Source organism: Agelaius phoeniceus, chromosome 3 (assembly GCF_051311805.1).
Source record: "Agelaius phoeniceus isolate bAgePho1 chromosome 3, bAgePho1.hap1, whole genome shotgun sequence".
NCBI classification, from domain to species: Eukaryota; Metazoa; Chordata; class Aves; order Passeriformes; family Icteridae; genus Agelaius; species Agelaius phoeniceus.
Genome location: NC_135267.1, coordinates 110,529,776 through 110,546,620, shown reverse-complemented (window position 1 = coordinate 110,546,620; position 16,845 = coordinate 110,529,776). Strand labels below are relative to the sequence as shown.

At 54.4% G+C, this 16,845-nt stretch overlaps 1 protein-coding gene across 4 annotated transcripts in view; it reads left to right on the top strand.

Annotated features, from left to right (window-relative positions):
• PTK7 (protein tyrosine kinase 7 (inactive)) overlaps positions 1-16,845 on the top strand; it is a 35,186-nt gene that overhangs the window by 17,351 nt on the left and 990 nt on the right. The window contains exons 2-19 of one of the 4 annotated variants that reach the window (XM_054629443.2): positions 5,011-5,304; positions 5,827-5,929; positions 6,431-6,621; positions 7,627-7,774; positions 8,716-8,846; positions 9,094-9,360; positions 9,568-9,701; positions 10,075-10,210; positions 10,304-10,423; positions 10,569-10,718; positions 10,951-11,101; positions 11,433-11,560; positions 11,859-12,062; positions 15,130-15,285; positions 15,468-15,700; positions 16,238-16,318; positions 16,399-16,550; positions 16,628-16,806. In XM_054629443.2, coding sequence (XP_054485418.2) covers positions 5,011-5,304; positions 5,827-5,929; positions 6,431-6,621; positions 7,627-7,774; positions 8,716-8,846; positions 9,094-9,360; positions 9,568-9,701; positions 10,075-10,210; positions 10,304-10,423; positions 10,569-10,718; positions 10,951-11,101; positions 11,433-11,560; positions 11,859-12,062; positions 15,130-15,285; positions 15,468-15,700; positions 16,238-16,318; positions 16,399-16,550; positions 16,628-16,806 — 2,958 coding nt within the window. Of the gene's footprint in view, positions 1-5,010; positions 5,305-5,826; positions 6,182-6,430; positions 6,622-7,626; positions 7,775-8,715; positions 8,847-9,093; positions 9,361-9,567; positions 9,702-10,074; positions 10,211-10,303; positions 10,424-10,568; positions 10,719-10,950; positions 11,102-11,432; positions 11,561-11,858; positions 12,072-15,129; positions 15,286-15,467; positions 15,701-16,237; positions 16,319-16,398; positions 16,551-16,627; positions 16,807-16,845 lie in introns of those variants that run through there. The other 3 variants (XM_077176150.1, XM_077176152.1, XM_077176151.1) reach the window with 3 other exon arrangements.

The window sequence follows — 16,845 nt, the reverse complement described above, 5'->3', positions numbered from 1 at the left end:
CACCCAAGTGGTGCTGGGTGCTGGAGTGTCCCCAGGTGAGCCTGTGGAGCTGGCACTGAGGCATTAAAGCAGTGAATTCTAGTTAGCACTTCTGGCTCTGGAGAATAGTCCCAAAGACATTCCCAGTCCGTGCTGAGTCTGCTGCCACATCACTGCATTAATGCTGTGGCAGCCTTTGAAGGGAGTGGCTACCATGGGGCTGGGTGTCCTTTACCAGAGGTGTGGAGAGTTCTTTGCTTCCTGCCAATCCCACAGGATTGAAAACTTACTCTGCAGAGCTTCAGACAGCAGAGACTGACTTCATAGAGTTGCTCAGAAGTCTGTCCTGGATATGGCTTTGTTGATTTTATTTGTCACCCTGAAATGCTCTGCATGTGCTCAGGCTGGAGTCCAGCAATGGCCGAGTCCTGGTTGCAGCCCCAAATTTCTCCTCACAGAGAAAAGCAAGGCACAATTCTTCCCAAGAATATTTCTGGGTTTCACATTCTCTGAACCTCAGAGAAAGAAAACACAATTCTTATCATTTGCTGTGCCTGTGTTTGTGCAAAAGGAGAATGCAGTATGGAGATTGTTTACCCACAGTGATGGTGTTTTGTTTCCTTGGCCTGTCAGGGCCAGGGGTGTGTGTGTGTTGGGACTGTTGGGTGACAGTCACGAGTTGTGTGCAGAGTTGAGTTGCTTGGCAGGTTCAGTTTTAGATGTATAGAATAATATGGTATAATAAAGTAATTAATTAGCCTTCTGATAAGATGGAGTCCTCCTCATCATTCTCTCTCCCCTCGTCAGGACTGCCTGCAAATTCAATACCTGGGGACACCCCAAGACAAAAAAGTGCATTGAGAGACCCTTGTTAGAAACTAGGACTGGTAATGCAGGTGTATTAGTGTCACTGTTTTTCCTGGGGTAAAGCTGAGGATCCAAAAAAATGAAATTAGTTTTGAGCAGAGGGTACCACTGCCTGAAGGATGCTGTGTTCCTGCACTCAGATCTTTGCCAGAAGGATGATCTCACAGCCAGGATGGGATCCGAGCTCTTCTCTCCATCCTTGTGCATCCTACTAGTCCATGTCCCCTCCCTGCAGATGATTTGCTTTGTGGTGTATGGGGATGATACCCTGAGGACCTGTAGGTACCAATTGAACCTCCCTGCACAATTCACTTAACCTTTATCTATTACCTCAACAGGAGGGTTTTGCATTTCAATTGAGTATCCTTTGGGTAGCACACCACTGGGTGTTTTCAAGCGAGCTGCATTTCAAACATGTTTATCTAATCTGGCTGAAGATCTTTCCTGGAAAGCTTTCTGGAGGCACAGTTGAGACAGTTTTAGTCCAGAAACATGTGTGGAGGGTTTCTTTTTCTCCCAGCCAGGGGTGGCTGGTGTCACATGCGTGTGCAGGGGCCGGATGTTTGCCAGCACACACATTTGGGACTGCTCCGTGCTGGCGTGGGCTTTGCAGGACCATGGCTGGCCCAGCTGTGTGGCTGGGGGAGAGCTCTGCACTGCCTCTGTCTTGCCAAGGCTGATGTGGCATTGCTGGATCGTTTTGGAGGTGACTCTCACTAAGGGAAGCGTTTTGCTTCGTTCAGCAGCTCCCAGCAATGTGTCCCAGCCCAGATGAAACCACAGCAGAAGCTGTTGGGAAGGTGTCCAGTGTGAGCTGGGGTTGCCTTTGCTCTCTCCTCTGGGGTAGCCTCCAGTGGGTGAGCCACACACGGCCATGGCTCTGCAACACAGGAGAGCTGGGAGGTCCTGCAGCTGCTGAGAGGAACAAACAAATTTTCTTTACTCAGCAGCGGTGCAGATTGTTGGCTTTGTACAGGTTTTACCCAAACTCCAGCATAATGGCATCCCACACAGCAGCCCTCTCCTTGGACAGCTTCCTTGAGCCTCTGTCCCAAAGGCCCAGGAGGTGGAGGGGGGATGCACAGACCCTGCTGACTGCAGCCTTTTCCTGGGCCAGGGTTGTGCAGCTCTTCCAGGCAGTTCCCATCTCCCAACACTGGGCCCTGGTGCTCTGGATTGAAGTACTGTGAAAAGCTGTGTCCACCTCTGGGCTTCTGATGTCTTCCACCCCAAAACTCAAGTAGGATTCTTCTGGACCACATCTAGCTGCTCCTGGTCTTTCCTTGCAGCCCAGATGTGATACATGGTTGGGACAATGGTTTCCAGTATGTGTAGCCAGTTCACCAGTGGCACCTTGGATGCTATTGTCAAACAAAACACAGGCTGCTGGCTCCTGCTGTGCTTTACATTTTTTTAATCCCATTTTGCCTTGACACTTGTGCTCATGAGCTGTTCATCACAGGCATCTTGCTTGAGCTGAAATGGTTGTGTCCATTTCCCCAGCATGGAAAACAACAGCATGAATAATTCCTCCTGTTTCACCAGGGAGCTGGATCCCAGTGTTTCCTGACACCTGGTAAAATCCCTGCTTCCCATGTGGGACTTGTGCCAAGCCACCATCATGTCCTCTGTCCACAGAGCCATGTCCTCCTGCCTGGCCATGGGGCATGCTGGAGCAGCAGGATGCATGTGATGAGGCAGCCAAAGCTCTCAGTGATCAGTGCTGAGTAAAGTGCACTTGTGCTGTCAGTGATGGGCTGAAAGCAGCTCTGTTGCTCTTCAGTGTTACATTGGTAATGCTGATGATTTCATGCTAGAAGTGCATGTAATTTAAAATACAACATCTTAATACCCTAATGGTCTGCACCTTCAGAGAGAGGAGTCTCATCACAAACTCCAGCACTGGCATGATCCTACTCCAGTAGGCTGACACTGCAAGAGCAGAACAAATCCATCCTCCTGCACGAGCTTTGTGTGCCCTGCTACTTGGCACCTGCTTTGTCCCATACAGGTGTGATTTGATGGAAATATGCCTGAGGCATGTCTGGGGAAAATAACAGACCTGGATCCTGTAGGTTCAAACCTGAGTGGATTTGAGTGCTCTGTTCCCCTTTCCTCCTGCCCCTTTGACCCAGCAGCAGTTCTGGTGTGAGCTCAGCTCCTGATGTTCTGGAGCTTTTAGGCTATGGAGCACATGGCTGTGTTTGAGTGAGGTTGGGTGGCTGCTGCCTTGCTGAGTGCTCTGGTTGGGACAGATCTGATGTGACACATGTTCCTGCACGTTGTATCACCTTGAGGCGTGTTTTCATCTCGAGTTCATGAGCCAGCTGTCACAGACTGATGGATAGTTCCTGCCTTTAGGGGAGGTGCATGGCAGCTGCCCATGGAGAGTTCACTGGATGTGCTGACCCTTGGAGCACAGCATGCTGGTGGGACTTGGCTCAGTATGAGACCCAGGGAAACAGGACCATCAACAGGTTCCAGAGAAATGCATGGAGCTGGCTGTTCTGTTGCAGAAGTCAGGACAGCCAAATTCAGAATTCATAGCTCTGGGATCAGAGGAAATTCAGTTGGGAATTCAGTGGCAGAAGGGTCACTGCAAAATCCAGCCCCTGCTCCTGGCTGATGTGTTTGGGACAGGTGTGAAGCCCTGTTGGAGTGCCTCTGTCGGTGCCTTGCTGCTGCTGCTGCTGCTGTGAGTGGGGGACCACAGACCAGCCCTGCAGGAAATGTGTGCCCATGAGCAGCATTGCCTTGGCCCCTGCACTGTGTAGATGCTCCAAAGGCTTTCCAGCATGGGAAGGGCTCTTGTGGCTTCCTGGAATTTGATGGTCTTCAAAACATCTCTTTTGGAAAAAGATTCCTTATCCCTAGCTCTGTCTGACTGAGATGTGTTGTTAAATCATATCCCTTCACCAGGCTTTTATACAAATGCTGGGTAGGAGGATCTGGCTGAGTGTCCAAAGAGGAGATGCCTTTCAGCTGGACTTTGATACTGCTCACGTAACTTATCCAGGCAACCACTTTCTGAAGCTGTTTCTCCTGCAGTGGTGGGAACACACTGTTTTGACCCTGCTCTTGTTCGTCTTCATTCTAAGAAGCTCAAAATCTGCCTGGCTTGGCCCCTTTCCCTGCAGAGCATGGTGCTGCTGACAGAGTCCAAGAGCCATCCTCATGTGCTGAATTGCCTTTTGTTTGCTTCCCTTGCTTTTCCAGCTGGTAACCAGAGCAGAGCGCCTGCAGGGCTGGCTGGGGGCAGCCAGCAGCCAGATCTGGGAATGTGTGAGAGGTTCCCTCAGCAGCCATGCCAGGCACTGCCCAGGGAAGCACTCTTGGATGGGCATTAGTGTGTCAAGGAGGGCTTTTGGGGGTTTCCATCTCTGTAGAGAGATGTCTCCAGCCCCTGAGGCCACTACCAGACCCCAGGACAGCTATTGCAGTTTGTTGTTTTTGTTGTTTCCGCTTCTGCTTGCGAGCGGGCTGAGTCACCGGCGCGAGTTTGTGGTGTCCCTGTTGCATCCTCTTGTGCTGTGTTCCAGCAGATGCTGTGTTTATTCACATAGATAATCCTTGTTCCACACCAGTGTTTCTCTGTGTGATTGTTGGGGCTGTGGAGGTGAGTCAGAGACATAGTCCTGAGGAGAGGGACTTTGAGGAAAACCTAGAAACAGTCTGTGCATGTTTCTAATTAGGGACAATCGTGGTGCAAGGCTGGAACTTAGGACACATCCCAAAAAACTGGACAAGAAGCACTCAAAGAAACATTGCAAGTGCCTAGGAAGCTGCTTGCTCTCCAGGGCTTTGGTGACTGCCTTCCGAGCTCATACATTGCAAGACATCTTTCTGTTCAGGCTGGAAGTGTGACACTCAGTAGTGGGTCATGGGAACTCCCTCTTAATGCCCGTATCCCCAGGGAGCAGAGAGCCCTCCTTGGCTGCGGCAAGCTCAGGCAGCCCTGTTCCAGTGATTGCTGCAGACAGGCTTAAAGCAGCTGTGCTGGCATCCAAGCACAGATCTGTTCAAACTCTGAATGATGTGCTTTGAGCTCTGTTTCTCCTAACATGGCTCTGACTGTCTGGACACCCTTGAGAACAGCACGTGCTTACCTGATCCACTCTTCTTCTTCCCTTGCTCTGAGCATGCCCTCCCTTTTCTGCCTTGCAGCCGTGGGCACGCAGGCGAGCATCCTTTTCACCAAAGAGCCGTACTCGCAGGATGCCCTGCACGGCCGCAGCGCCATCCTCCGCTGCGAGGTGAAGGAGCCGGCGGACGTGGAGTTCCAGTGGCTGCAGGACGGAATTCCCGTCCAGGACACGGAGCAGCGCTTCAAGGAGGGCAGCAACCTCCAGTTTGCCGCCGTGGATCGGCACCGGGACGCCGGGCTCTTCCAGTGCCTGGCGAGGAACGTGCTCACCGGGGAGGAGGCGCGCACGGCCAACGCCTCCTTCAACATCAAGTGTGAGTGTGGGGCTGCCCGCAAGGCACAGGGAAGAGCATTCTCTTGGGAGGGCCAGAGGCTGGAAATAGTTTTTCCAGGCTGTCTGCTAATGCTTGTGTGGGTCAGACAGGGATCGGATGGCTTGGGCTGCTCAAGTCGGATTCCTCTCCAGCTGCCGTGTCCATCCTGCCCTGTAGTCCTCTTGTGTCTTCTGGTGTCCCTGAGGCTGTCAGAGATGCTTTCTCCTGTCCCCTTTCCTGTTTGTGCATATGAAACTGGGACATTACTGCAGCAAGTGTGTCCTGGGCACTGCAGATCCTTTCAGAACTCACCTTAACCCTCAAAGAACAGCTACACAGGGCAAGGAGAGATCTCTGCAGTGTGGGTGTCTCTTTACTCCACGCTGCCTTGAGGGCATGTGTATCTCTAAGCATGCTTGTGCCCCTGCTGCCTCCTCTGGTTATCGGTGAGTCACCAATAACCAGCACTTGGGCTCTGTAGGTTTGGAGAGCCAGCTGTGTTGGTATTCTTTGATCCCACAGGGATTGAGACAGGCAGTGTGGTTCTGAAGCAGCCGGCCAGCGTAGCTGAGATCCAGCCCTCCTCCACAGTGGTGCTGCGGTGTCACATCGATGGCCACCCACGGTAAGGGTTGCCTCCTGAGGAGTGGACCCTGCCAGGGGCCCCTGCACCTTGGCTGTGTGGTCTCTCTTTCTCTCTCTCTATCCCCCTCCCTCTTCCCCGCCACCTTTTTTCTTTCTGCTCCTCCCCCACTCCCCTCCTCTCTCCCGCAAGAATTCAGTAGAGTCAGGGAAGGCCAAGGGCAGGATTGAGCCTGTGCTGAGCGCCGCGGGAGAAGGCAGACGGCTTCCCCAGAGCCGCCTAGCGAGGAGCACAGTAAGGATGGGCTGTCACAGCCCAGCTGCTGAGCTGCTTGGTGTGCTGCAGTCACTCTCCGTCGCTTCCCAGTCGTGTCCCGTCCACCTTGGCTGCATGTCTCATGGCTTCGTGTCTGTGTCGGGGCCGGCAGCGGGACGGAGAGCCAGGGCACTGGGCCATCTCTGGGCTGTCTCCTCCGCACACCCGCTCCCGGGGCAGCCCTGACGGCGCCGTGCCCGTGCTCACCCGCTCGCCCCTGTCTTGCAGCCCCATGTGGCAGTGGTTCCGGGACGGTGTCCCCCTCTCGGAGAGCCACAGCTCCTACTCTGTCAGCAACAAGGAGCGGACACTGACCCTGCTGAGCGCCAGCCCCGATGACAACGGGCTCTACTCCTGCTGCGCCCGCAGCGCCGTCGGCTCCGTCTGCAGCCACAACAACTTCACGCTCAATGTCATCGGTGAGTTGTGTCCCAGCTGTCACACTGCCCTGCCCCACAGCCTGCTCTGCTGCAGGGGAACCTCAGCCTAGTGTGGCTTTCCTCTGTGCAAAGCTTCTGGGCAGAGACAGACCCAACGAATCCTGGCCCGGTGTCACAGACGTGTTTTATGAAAAATCCTTTTCTTAGGATTTTTTCCTCTGAGAAGCTGAGAAGCCTCAGAAACAAAATGTAAACAACCATCCTCTGCTGCTGTAGAATGCAACAGGTGGATCTGTGATTGGTCTCATGTAATTGTTTCTAATTAATGGCCTATCACAGTCTAGCTGTCCAGACTGTCTCAGTCAGTCACAAGCCTTTGTTATCATTCTTTTTCTATTCTTAGCTAGTCTTCTGATAAAATCCTTTCTTCTATCCTTTTAGTATAGTTTTAATATAATACATATAATAAAATAATAAATCAAGCCTTCTGAAACATAAAGTCAACATTCTCATCTCTTCCCTCATCCTGCGAACACCACCACAGCCAGGCTGGAGCCCAGCCCTGTCTGTGTGTGTTCATTCACCCCCGTGTCTTTCTGGAGCAGATTTATGCTGTCTTCTTTTGTAATGGAGCACCCTGGAGGCTGTAGGTGCTTCTGGTTTTGCTAGTGTCATTGCCATGTGGGTAAATGCCCTGTTGGTCTTTGGAGGAAAGGCCTAAGGAGGGCAGGAATTGTCGACATTAGAGGGATATTTGGAACTGGACAGGGGAATTTTGCTGTCCAGTGTCAGCTTTGATCTGTTCACTAGGAACCAGGGTGCTCAGGGCCATGCTGGAAACAGAAGGGGTTTTCCCCTTCTGAGCAGCTCCCATGTGCAATCCTGGGCTCTGAGTCCCTAACTCCAGCTGTGCTGGCACGTTTGCCTCCTTTGGGCTTGCAGGGCACACCCAGCTCTTCTTTGAGCTTTTCCCAGAGCACTGGTTCTGGGGACACTGCAGGCCCTTCTGTCCCCCTCACCCTCCTGTGGTCTGTGCCATTGCAGATGAGAGCTTTCCTCAGGCAGTGATCATCCCCCAGGACCTCATCGTGACCAAGAACGAAGAAGCCATGTTTGACTGCCAGTTTGCAGCCGTGCCCCCTCCCACGCAGGAATGGCTCTTTGAAGACAACCCTGTCACCAACAGATCCAAGTAACAGGGACCCCAGTGATGTGGGCAGGGCTGGGAGGAGAGGGGCACTGTGTTCCAGAAGAGAGAGGTCAAACCCTGCCTGGACAGGAGGGGACACACAACATCAGAGTGGTCATGGGGATTGGTTTCTCAGCTTGACTGGCTTGGGTTTAGCAGGGCCTTGGTACTTGTGCATGGCATTTACCTGAACAGGACTCAGGGAGCAGTTTGTCCTCACAGGAATCTGTGGGGCTGTCAGTTCTAGATGCCCATGCATGATGGTCCCACAGTTAGGGATTAGAGAATCACCCAGATGTGGTGATTCTGTGGAGCCAGGGAAGCTCAAGCTCCAGACACCCACTTGGGGCAATTCACAGTCAGGGATGTGTCCCAGTACTTGATTCTAACACATGGTGATCCCCAGACTTGGGAACACCTCCCAGCCCCCAACATCTGCACAGCAATCACTGGGCCCATGGCTCTCCTGCACTTCCACATCCATGTGCATGGTGATCCCCAGAGCCCGGAGTGTTTCTGAGCCCCAGACAGCCTAAGCATGGGGCAGTCTGCAGGCCAGGGCAGTGACCCCGGAGCTGGGATGTCTCTTCCAGTCTCTGGAAAGCAAGAAGTGCCGTCTGGGTGCCGGCTGCCCTCGGCCTGGCAGCCCCCGGGCGCCACCTTGTGTCCCCTGCCCCTCCTCCTGGCTCTGTGTGCTCCCACAACTGGCTCCTGCTTGCTGATGCATTTTTTGGTGGGAGCCAGCTCTTTCGCCAAGAAAAAAACTTCTATGAGCTCATTCCTCCATGAAGAATGTATCCCGACCATCCTGTTCACGTGTGGTGGGAAGCTTTGGCATGGCCCCTTCTGGTTTCACGGGCTCATGCAGGACATCTCAGCTCTGTGGCTGTGGCCCATGTCCTGCAGAGGTGCCCACTGAGCCCTTGCTCTCCCCATGTGCCCAGGACCACCGTGTTTGCCAATGGCTCCCTGCTGATCACCCAGGTGAGAGCTCGCAGCACCGGTGTCTACAAGTGCGTTGGCCACGGGCAGAGGGGGAAGAGTCTCGTGCTGAAGGCAACTCTGCGGCTGGCAGGTGAGGTCTGGGGCTGGTGACAGGGTGGGCAGTGAGTCCCCAGAGTTCCAGTGTCACCCTGGAGCTATGTGACAATGTAGCAGTGGGTCAGTACATGCAATGGTTCGTCCTTGCTCTCTGGATGAGGGCAGCAAACAATTTGTGTGCTCTCACCTTTAAATGGTGCCTCCCCTGTGAATGATGGTGTTGGTGGGTTGGCTACATCTTGTTGCCCTCTTTGAGCCCTGTGGTCTCTTGTTCCTCTCAGAGATTGAAGACATGGCGCCCTTCTCCCCGAAGGTGTTGACAGCAAACCAGGGGCACCGCGTTTCCTGCACTGCCCCACAAGGCATACCCACACCCCAGGTCTGGTGGGAGAGAAACCAGGAACGAGTTCCCACTGCTGGCAGGGTGTACCAAGAGGCAGAGCAGCTCATTTTCACCAGTATCACAGAGATGGATGCAGGGATCTACACGTGCCATGCTGCCAACAAGGCTGGAGAGAAGAAACAGGAGCTAAGCATCACTGTGGCTAGTAGGAAACTTTCTGAAAAGGGTGGGAGCAGAAGAGGGGCTGGGTAGGGGGTTAGGGTGAGCTGGGCACCGTGGCTCATTACCTCACTGATACAGAGAGGCACCTCTCATGGCTGAGCTGCGGGTTGCACACTGCCTGTGTGTTTGCACTGCTGCTGGCCAGAGGGGTAGTGAGTGGCTCTGTGTAACCCCTTGCCTTCATGCCCAGCGGTACCCAAATGGGTGGAGATGCCCAAGGACAGCCAGCTGGAGGAGAGCAAGCCAGGATACCTGCACTGCCTCAGCAAGGCCTCCCTGAAACCCACTGTCACCTGGTACCGCAATGGCGTCTCCATTTCTGAGGTGAGGCCACAAGGCAAGCCCCTGCCCCTCGTAGGCACTTCTGCTGGGCACCTGCTCTGCTGCTGCTGTTTCTCACCTTGTTCCTAGGCCCAGCTTCCCTGTCACCCCCACTTTGGCCTTTTTCCTGGCACTAGCTCCATCCTCCTGATGTGTGGGTGCACAGTTGGCTGGCAGTCAGCCCTGTGCTTTTGGGGCAGGGCAAAGAAAAAGGTCCCCGCAGCTTGTCTCGCTTCTCCACGTGGGTCTCAGCAGGGCTGTGTTTATCTGGAGCACGGTGTGGCACGTGGAGTGTCAGCAGTGCCACAAGCCAGGGCTGACCCTAGGGCTGGTGACAGCGTCACTTGTGCCCCGCTCCTTCCCCCGCTCTGGGCAGGACTCGCGGTTTGAGATCTCAGAGAACGGGACGCTGCGCATCAACAACGTGGAGGTGTACGACGGCACCATGTACAAGTGTGTGAGCAGCACCCCGGCGGGCAGCATCGAGGGATACGCGCGCGTGCACGTGCTGGGTAGGCTGGCAGCCCCTCACGTCCCTCCCTGGTGGCTGCAGGGGTGACACCTCCAGCTCCAGGGAGCCTAAACGGCGCCTCTGTCTGTTGCAGAGAAGCTGAAGTTCACGCCGCCACCTCAGCCCCTGCAGTGCATGGAGTTTGATAAGGAGGTTACAGTGTCCTGTTCGGCCACGGGCCGGGAAAAACCCACCATCCAGTGGACTAAGACAGGTCAGGGGGATTTGGTTGTGGTGTGCCTGCTTCTGACCTGAGGCCATGGGAGCTTCACCTTGTCCCACCTCCAGCGTGGGTGAAGCAGCAGCGTGGCCCCGTGCGTGCTGCACGACTGCTGCATCCGTGCTCTCGTGTCCTGCAGATGGGAGCAGCCTGCCATCCCACGTCAGCCACAATGCTGGCATCCTGTCCTTCCACAAGGTGAGCAGGAGCGACTCAGGGAACTACACGTGCATCGCCTCCAACAGGCCGCAGGGCGAGATCCGCGCCACCGTGCAGCTCGTGGTAGCAGGTGAGGGCTCTGTGGCAGGCAGGGGTGTTTCCTGCTGGGCTGGCTTGGCCTGGGTGGCAGAGAAAGCGGTGTCTGGCCTGGTCCTGAGCTGTGCCTCACAGTTTGTCAGTGCTTTGCATGCAGCCTGGGAGGGCACGTGCCACCGTGCCACCGTGCTGGCTGTGCTCCCTGGTGGGAGCTTAGCACCATTCCCAGGAGCTGACAGAGTTCGTTTTGGCCTCTCTGCCTTCAGTTTACGTCACCTTCAAGCTGGAGCCAGAGCCCACAACGGTGTACCCGGGCCACACAGCCATGTTCCAGTGCCAGGCAGAGGGGGACCCCGTACCGCACATCCAGTGGAAAGGGAAGGACAAGATTTTGGATCCTGGCAAGCTCCTGCCCAGGTACACAGCCTCCATTCCAAACTGACATGTGGTGCAGCAGGACATTCCTAAGTACCCCCATCACTGCCCAGTATGAGGGTGCCAGTGGTGCAATCCTGTAGCTTGTAGCTTGGTGGTTGACTCCACGTGCCAGGACTTGGACTCTGCTGGCCCCAGGGTTTCCCTTTCTGCCACAGCCTGCCAAGCTGTGATTGAGCTTCAGTCATCTGTTCTTAAGTGTTGCACAGCCTGAGATGGAAGCTGATGGCAGTGGGGACGTGGGCCTGCAGGTGCCCCAGGCCTCCCTCTGCCCTTTGGTGTTTGCAAAGAGCTCTGTGTGTGTGGTTGGCAGGATTCAGATCATGCCCAATGGCTCCTTGGTGATTTACGACGTCACCTCCGAGGACTCAGGAAAATACACCTGCATCGCTGGCAACAGCTGCAATATCAAGCACCGGGAGGCATTCCTCTATGTTGTAGGTAAGGAAGGTGCCCAGGGTTGGGACGTGACCTCCTGGAATCCCTGGCAGTTCTAGGCCCTGCTTCTGGCTCTGGTTGTGCCTACCAGGCAGTCCCAGCAGCATCCCTGCTGGAATGCAGCAGAGTGTGCTGTGGGATGTGCCCAGCGTGCTGTGGCTGGGTGAGGAGGTGGTGGAGGCTGGTGGCCACAGCAGTGGGTAGGGGGCTGGAGGCTTTTCACATCCCTCCAGCACATTCCTGAGCAGGATTTGGGAAATCCCTCCACACCCCCATGTGCTGGATGCTCTCTGCCCCACAGACAAGCCAGCAGCAGAAGAGGATGAGGGACCTGCCAGCCACACACCCTACAAGATGATCCAGACCATTGGGCTCTCAGTGGGGGCAGCTGTTGCCTACATTATTATTGTGCTGGGGCTGATGTTCTACTGTAAGAAGAGGAGAAAAGCCAAGAGGCTGAAGAAGCACCCAGAGGGCGAGGAGCCTGAGATGGAGTGTCTGAACGGTGAGGCCGGTACGCCTGAGGGTCAGGGCTTCACCACAGCTCCCTGTCCCTGTGCAGGAGAGCCTGAGGGGCAGGGAGCTCCCAGGGGATAGGAGGACTCCTAACCCATGGTCTCTCACTCTGTGGTTTTTGGCTGATGGCAGAGACCTGCTGCCAGGTGAGAAATGGGCAAGTCAGTGTGAAACCTAAATCCCAGCCTCACCTTGTGCCATCTCTGCCTGCTGAGTTGTGTCTCACTCCTGCATCCCAGCACCTGCCCGTGGGATCACATGTCCCAGGGGAGGGAAGGATCCCTGGTGCAATGTAATGAAACAGTAGTATTCTGCTGGCCTCTTCAAATCAGACTTCAGCTGCTCCTGGTGCTGAAGGGAAGATGTGTCACTGAACTCCCTCTGTTATCTCCAGTGAGGACTTGTAAGTGGTGGGGTGTAGTTGAGCTTGCTGTCCCTAATTCCCTGGATCTCCCCATTCATACTTCCCATAAATGCAGATGTTCCCCCTCCCAGTTCTTCAGCATACAGCCACATCCTGACCACATGCAATTTGCTGTGAGGGCCTGGCAAAACATAACTGCTTGGTTTGCCTCCTGGTTTTCTCCTTGCATTGGCACTTTGAGCAGAGCCAAACCTCCAGAAGAGAAGTCTGGCTGTGGGGAACCTCCTAGGAGCAGGGATGCAGGAGCATCTCAGCAGCTTTGTGCTCTGCATCTGCCACCACTGTAGATCTTTCAATGGAAAAGTCACAGGTAGCTCACCTGTGCTCTGGCCAGCATCCCCTTCCTGGGAAAGAATTTCTTTCAGTTGTTTCTGAGGTGGTCTCAGATTTTTATCTTGGCCTGTCTTTATTATATTTCTTTTCTGCTAGAGTTTGCCTCTTCTTATTCCCTTCATTTGGAACCAGGTTAGCTGCCAGGTGCATCCTCATTCTTACAAGCAGACCCAGCTTCCCAGATGTCTACACTCCTTTTTGGTACTTCCACAGCCTCTCTGGTGAAGTGGTTTGTGTTTGCTGTCAGCTCTAGTGGAGTTATTCCATTCACCACAGTCTTCTAAGATCTGGCTCTTTGCCTCTTTTTGCTGTGGTCCCTCGTTAGCTGGGTGACCCAAAGTGTTTCAGCACCTGCCTGAGTACCTACAGGTACTCCCTGGCTGACCACCAGCTGACTTTTCCAGTGCTCTCAGGGTCCAGACAGATTTAATCTCTCCACAGACTTGCAGTGGATCTTTGCTATGGATTTCCTGTGGATCAGTGCACTCCTAACCATCCAGTTACTTTCCAAGGTCACGTCCTTGCTGTGCCACATCCTCTGTAAGGAGAGCTTGCTCTCAGTATCCATGGCTGACTGTGCTGCTTTTTTTTTGTTGTTGTTGAATACAGACATAGCATTTGGGGAGGCTCATGGCTGTGGGGACTGATCTCTCTGCTAGTGTCTCCAGGGCAGCATGGCTGTGTCTGTTTCTCCAGGAGATGCTCCTGTGTCTGTTGCATGCAGATGGGCAAAGCAGGCAGCTTCCTCACACTTGGTTCCTCTCTGGACTGCTGGATACATCAGGCCTCCTGTCCTTTTGTTACCAAGTGCCTTGTCCAGGCTCTGTGAAACATGAACATGTGTGTTCTCAAAAGTGGCTCTTGTTGCTGCCTGCTGGTGCTGTCTCTCAGTGGCAGCACACTCATCACTCTGCAGCCTTCTGGATTTTTTTGGCACAGTTGCAGTGGTCGTCTTGTGTTATCCTCTTGGCTTCAAGCTTGTGGTCTTGAGACACGATTAGTCATGAGTGCAGACAGCAGAGGGTCAGACAGTCCTGCTGATAATGAGTGTAGAACCAGGGAGAGTGTGAGGAGCAGCTTTGATTTATAGGGTAAGTGGTGGTTTTTTGTTTTTATCTTTGCAAATCTTACTGTACTTCGTGAGAGCAGACAGATGTCAGTAGCCATGGCTCTTAAGTCAACATATCTCAGTGTTCACAGCTCCAGCCCCACCTATGACAAAGCCATGGTCCCCGTCACGGTGGCCAGGCCTGCTCAGGATGTGCTGGTACCTGCCTTGCACATGTGCATTGTAAGCAGGCATGTACACTCACTGTGTGATGCAACAGCCTGTGATGGAAACTACAGGCAGTGGGACTCTGTTGGATTTACCACATGCTGGGTTGTCTTAATTTTGTTAAAAATTTCCTATTGTGTGGCTGTTTGCCTAGTGCTTATTCCAGGAGCAGCTGAAATGGAGTAGTGATGCTGGAGGGGTGTGAGGGACTCTAAGCTCAGGGCTGTTCCCTGCTTTAAATTCCAACTCCTGCCTTCATCTTATGGACAGTACCTCTTCCTAGTAACCAGGTCTGATCAAGCAGTAAATACATTCAAAATCAAGGTTTGCCATCTCTGAAGTCATTTCTCTACAAGGTGCCTGTGAAATGCAGGGTTTTCTATTTTCTCAAGGCAATCGTGCTTTGTCCTGTTCTCTGGCTGCTTGTGTTTGTGCTAGGGAAATTTCTAGTGAAGTTCCCGTGCACAAAGCTTGCTGGGGCTGATTGCAAGGACAGCGCTTCCTAGCACTGCTTTAACCCAGCCAGTTAAAATCCAGGCTGGTCTGGTCTTACAGGTTCAGCACTTCCAAGGACATTCCCAAGGCTTGCTGGGAAGTGAGTAAGGAGCAGGGACATCAGACTGCAGCAGCTGGTGTCAGATAGACTTGAGAGTCTCTTGGATATCAAGAGACTTTGGCTATAGTGAGCAGTGTCCATCTGCTCCACCTCTGCCTCGCCCATCCCATCTCCTGCTGCTGTCCTGCAGGGTTTTGTCCATGGTAGTTTGGATGTAGCCACTGCTTGGGGATGACTGAGTGGGATGGACAAGGCCAGATGGGTCTGGCTGGCTCTGGGACCAAAGCCATTGCTCAGCATCTGATTTCAAGGGTGGCTGCTGGGCTGCCAGAGATGGGGCAAAAACTGAGGCCAGGCCACTCTGCTGCCTGGGGCTGGAGTGCTCGGAGTGTCAGAGCCCCAGGAGGGGCTGAGCTTTCACTGTGTGGCCTGGCAGGATGCTGAAGCTGTCTGTGCTTCCCTGGCAGGCGGTGCTTTGCTGCAGAATGGGCAGATGACAGCAGAGATTCAGGAAGAAGTGGCCTTGACCAGCCTGGGCAGCAGCTCTGGGGCCAGCAAGCGCCACAGCGCTACGGACAAGATGCACTTTCCACGTTCCAACCTGCAGACAATCACAACCCTGGGTATGCTGGGCCACCCTGGCCATGTCCCCACTCCAGCAGGACACCTGTGGCTGAAACCCCAGCATGTCCCAGCCAGAAAACAGGATGTGCTGGGTACAGAGGGCCCTGCAGCCCCTGGAATGTCAAGCACACCCGCTCTCCTAATGCACGCCGCCTTCCCCTGTGCTTCCCCACACTTGCAGGCAGGGGGGAATTTGGTGAAGTGTTCCTGGCCAAGGCCAAAGGTGCAGAAGATGGTGAGGGCGAGGTGCTGGTGCTGGTGAAGAGCCTGCAGACGAGGGATGAGCAGCTGCAGCTGGATTTCCGGCGGGAGGCAGAGATGTTTGGGAAGCTGAACCACGCCAACGTGGTGCGGCTGCTGGGGCTGTGCCGTGAGGCTGAGCCTCACTACATGGTCCTGGAGTACGTGGACCTGGTAAGGGCCCTGCCAGCAGGGATGCAGGGATGTGACAGCAGAGGGAGTGGGGCCTCAAGTGTGGCAATGGGCTGGCAGCACAGGGCAGCCGAGGTGTAAGGAGACCAGGCTGAGCTTACTGCTGTCCCCAGCCTCTGGAGGAGTCTCCCGCAAGACCTGGAGGTGACTTTGTCCTCTGCAATCTCCTAATTTCTGGTTTATGTCCTGGGCTCTGCTATACAAGCTAAGTTGTGGGACTTCATGCTGCAGAATGGCTGTGAATGCTAAGGGCTGTGAGGAGTCTGGAGTTTGTAGAAGAGAAATAAATTTGGGGCATGAAAAACCTGGAGATTTCAGGCTTGCTTGCCCTAATCTTAGCCAGTTGAGGCCCAGAAACAAGATACTGGCTTTCCCTACAAGGCAGGGACCAGGAGAACAGGCAGGAACCATGGATCAGGAGATGAGGATCTGTGGGCTGGCCACGTCCAGGCACTGCAGGGACCAGTGAGCCTTGTCATTATGTAGAGATGCTGACTCTGAATTGCTGTCTGTCTCCAGGGGGACCTGAAGCAGTTTCTGAGAATCTCCAAAAGCAAAGATGAGTCTCTGAAGCCACAGCCACTCACTACCAAACACAAGGTGACCGTGCAGCTGTGGAAGTGCTCTGGGGCTGGGGAGCCTAAGGAGGGCAGCCAGTGCTGACAGCTCTCTGGGGTCAGGTGTCTCTCTGCACACAGGTGGCTCTGGGCATGGAGCACCTCTCCAACGGCAGGTTCGTGCACCGGGATTTGGCAGCCAGGAATTGCCTGGTCAGCGCCCAGCGCCAGGTCAAGGTCTCCTCCCTGAGCCTCAGCAAGGACGTGTACAACAGGTCAGGGAGCCTGACAGGGGAATGGGAGGGGATGAAATGGCACCAAGTCTCACTGCCTGCCTGTCCTGCCCCCGCAGCGAGTACTACCACTTCCGCCAGGCCTGGATCCCGCTGCGCTGGATGCCACCTGAGGCCGTGCTGGAAGATGAGTTCTCCACTAAGTCGGATGTGTGGTCCTTTGGGGTGCTCATGTGGGAGGTCTTCACGCATGGGGAGATGCCCTACACTCCACTGGCAGATGATGAGGTGCTAGCAGGTACGTGGAGCACCTTGTAGGGAACAGCACAAGGTGCTT